We start from the raw sequence: 3775 nt of genomic DNA, 5'->3' as shown, positions 1-3775 counted from the left end.
CCCAGAGGACAATAACATTGCTGAACACCATTTACAGAGGGACCAAAGAATCGACTAGGCTTCAGGCTGAATGCGCTACGTACATCACTAATTTCTACCAATGAACCATACTGGGAAAGCTCTGTTTTTAACTTAAAGCAAACACCACAAAAATCGCACCAATCGCTATCTGTTTATAGTCTGAACAGCCAATGACATCAGGGCTTAACCGACAGTGGACCAATAACATTACGACTTCGTTGACCACTTACATCAATGACCAGAGTATCTATATCATCTACTGCTCTTACACTGAAAACGACGTTCCCCCAGGTTGTCAAAACACCAGTCAATGTTACCTGAGACAGTCGTCCTCAAAATTACACTCACTCGCTTAAATAATGTAAATAACCAGTAGTAATCTCGGATTGTTGACGTGCGTTCGACAGTCGTTTTGGAAGCAAAGGAGAAAGGTAGCGAAAGAAACAATATTATAGGACCGACGTTTGAGGATAGGAGCATGTACTTCTTTCTTGAGATAGTTTAAATAAGCGCCGAGTACTATGAATCACGTGATGGAATTTAAATACTTTGCCCTTGGCTAGATTCTGAATCACATGTACAATTAAGTGCGGAAATAAAAAGCATCGAGTAACGTTGTCACAGAAGCGACTTCAGAATACCCCATCAATATTGTCTTCTTAAAAGAACGAGGCATATCTATTCCTTTGAAAAGTAGTGGCCGGGTATTCTGGAGTATTGCCGACGTGGAACGTCACAAAATCTATCAAAATCTGAGTTCTTTTGGAATTGTGTGAAGGATTATGATTACTGAGAAATTTCCTTTGCCAAAAATTAGTGTGTTAACTCTACACAAACAAATTGCGCATATGACGTATCAATGCACTATGACGTCATTCAATATGGCACTGACAAAGGAAACGAACGAAAAATGAAACTTCCTGAAGCCTCCCTATGCACAGGATACCCAAATTAGAAATTTCTTTCTCCTAATGTCGAACGCAATTATTAATTAATTAAAATAATGAATTATTGCTATCGGTATTATTATTATTATTCGATTATTATTATTGTTGTTGTTTCTTTGTTGTTGTTATTATTGACATGTGCCTCTTGCCTCTTAAGTTGTTAATTCCATCAGTTTATCTCGTAGGTACTGCAGCAATTCTCTGTAGGCTTTTTCGTGTTCCCCATAGAAGAGACTAAATTTGCCTCGCCTGGCTGGAAATAAGGGAGTAGAATTGGCGCCTGTGCTCCTGCATATCCGTCACCTTGTTCTTGCACAGGCGAGCATGTCACGGGCGAGCTGTCTCCACTAGTGTGACAGGCGCTTTCTGCTCTGTGGGTGTTTGATCCACCAATGGGCTCACTGGGTTGATTCGATTGGCTTGACATTGTAGTCTGCACAGCACTTCCCACGACAGAGTTGCTCAGTCCATTGGCTTGGTTGACACCTACAACCATAAGTTGGCTCTGTTCGGTCGCCAGCGAAGCGTCACCATCACCAGAGTAATTAGAGTCCTCAGCAGCATTTGCCTCAGTGTGACTCAAACTGCTGGTCTGATTAGCAGCTGTCTCGGAAAGGCAGATCGGTGCGGTAGAGTATCGTCCTTCCCCACTCTCAGTCATTGTGAAACCATTCGCAAGTTCAGAGCGACTGGGAAATGAAAAAAAGAACCTTTCAGACTGAAGGAAGACTCGCTGTGGTTGGAAAAGTTATAACTATATAAAAGAAAAAACAGTAATCTCGCAGCTCGTAGTAGGATCAAATTTATTTATTTTAAGTTCATATTTTGTTTTATTTTGCCTCGTCAAATACAAAGAAAATAATTAATACACCAAAAGAAAAAGATACAGACTGAGAGGCCACAATAGCAAAATCATGAGGTCCCATGTGGTCTTCAGAAATGGACACTACTTAGATCTGAGTATTTCGAATTCGGCCAAATTAGATAACAAAATAATTATAACAAGTAACGTTTATGGTTTCAAATTAAATTAAACCTACGCTTATATAATAAGATAGCATTTTTGAACATGTGAAAAGCTGAATGAAGAAATGAAACCCATCCTGTAAATCAACTGATTAATTATGTCGAATGAAAAACATGAAGAATTGCCCTGAGCGGGATTTAAACCCACGTCCCCCTGAACACCGGTAGGGTGTGATGACCACTACACCATCAGGACAACCACGCTGGCAACGCAGCTATCGAGATAGTGAATTGGCCTAACGTGAGTATCCCGGGATTCTTTCACGGGTGTGATGGGAAAGCCTAAACCCCTTCATAGCCTTAAACCTAAGGATCGACTAACGATTCACAGGCAAACACCAACTTAGGCATCAGCTAATCAGAGGGATCAAGTTAATGATGCAGGCTTATTTATATATATTTAAGCACATAAAAAAAATATATATATATATATATTTTTTTTTAATTGTAAATAGCATTTTATCTCCTTACTTATTTCTATTTAAGTTTCAATGGTACGTTTCAAATCTCTTGACTAAATTTTACTGTAATTTTTCATGACGTGAACGTGCGCTTAATAAGCTGTCATTCTAAGGTTAATATTTATTTATTTTGTCCCGATTAAAGACAATTAACACCAATTCATCTGCAGATTAAGCACATAAGACGCAGACAGTTTCATTGATAACCCAAATATCGATTGACACGCAAATGCCTGATTCACGGAATGAAAAAGATTGAGGGCCATCATACAGGCTTAGCGAAGCACTTTCTTAGTTTAGCCCATATTATGATGCGTGCTACTGTAAACAAACCACAGTGGGTGGTACTATACAGGCTAGTGGCTACCGCGTACACACTGGCCACAAAAATGCGAAACCGCAACCGGAAAGAAAACTCTTAGTCAACCGTGTAGGGTCACTGAAGTGAAAGGTTTAACAGACTGAGAACTGACGTTAACCGGAAGGCAGAAAGTGCCTGTTGTGATCAACTTTCAATTGAATGGCGAGCTTGCGCAAGTTGAAAACTCCGCATTAAAACCAGTTGAAAATAACTGGTTGATCTTGTGGACATTACATTTTCTTGCTGCATCCCCAAACTGAGGAACAGGTGGAACCCAGACAATCGTACAGTTCGTACTTTAACTAATGCGTATTCCGTTAAAAAAATATGTCAATTTTCGCGAGAAGTGGAAGGTTTAACAGACTGAGAACTGACGTTAACCGGAAGGTAGAAAGTGCCTGTTGTGATCAACTTTCAATTGAATGGCGAGCTTGTGCAAGTTGAAAACTTCGCATTAAAACCAGTTGAAAATAACTGGTTAATCTTGTGGACATTACATTTTCTTGATGCATCCCTAAACTGAGGAGCAGGTGGAACCCAGCCAATCGTATTTTAACTAATGCACATTCCGCGAGAAAAGTCAATAAATGGCGATATTTCGCGTGACCCGTCACCTGTCTTTATCACTCACTATGCCAACCAGAGCATTGGTAGTTTTTCACGTCCAATAATGAGTAGCTTTCGTGACATGGTGTACTCAAACAATACGTTGTTTCAAGAGTTGCTTAATTATATGGCCTAACTTTCACGTACCCATTTCGACTCACTCCCTTTATAATCTGGAGGATAAAGGTAAAGTCTGCTACGAGATTAGCGGCCAATCAGGCCGGGGCTTATCTCCCGTGAGTGTGTGCTTGCTAATTCACAGCGATCTTGACTGGAAAAATTTGCGAGATCTAACCAAAAATTAAAATGTTACACGCAGTACTCGGGTAACCTCGACGGCCCGTTTGGTTTCT

At 40.2% G+C, this 3775-nt stretch overlaps 1 protein-coding gene across 1 annotated transcript in view; it reads right to left on the bottom strand.

The window, feature by feature from the left end:
* Positions 1-3565, bottom strand: part of LOC138011284 (uncharacterized) — a 3575-nt gene extending 10 nt beyond the window's left edge. The window contains exons 1-2 of the mRNA XM_068858242.1: positions 3448-3565; positions 1-1657 (exon numbers count right to left, since the gene is read on the bottom strand). The exon at positions 1-1657 is cut by the window's left edge and continues 10 nt beyond it. Coding sequence (XP_068714343.1) covers positions 1138-1657; positions 3448-3506 — 579 coding nt within the window. The 5' untranslated portion in view covers positions 3507-3565 and the 3' untranslated portion in view covers positions 1-1137. The remainder of the gene's footprint in view (positions 1658-3447) is intronic.
* Positions 3566-3775: the final 210 nt, after the last annotated feature.

Source organism: Montipora foliosa, chromosome 7, assembly GCF_036669935.1.
Source record: "Montipora foliosa isolate CH-2021 chromosome 7, ASM3666993v2, whole genome shotgun sequence".
Lineage (NCBI taxonomy): Eukaryota > Metazoa > Cnidaria > Anthozoa > Scleractinia > Acroporidae > Montipora > Montipora foliosa.
The sequence above is the reverse complement of the archived record's forward strand: the minus strand, read 5'-3'. Positions and strand labels throughout refer to the sequence as shown.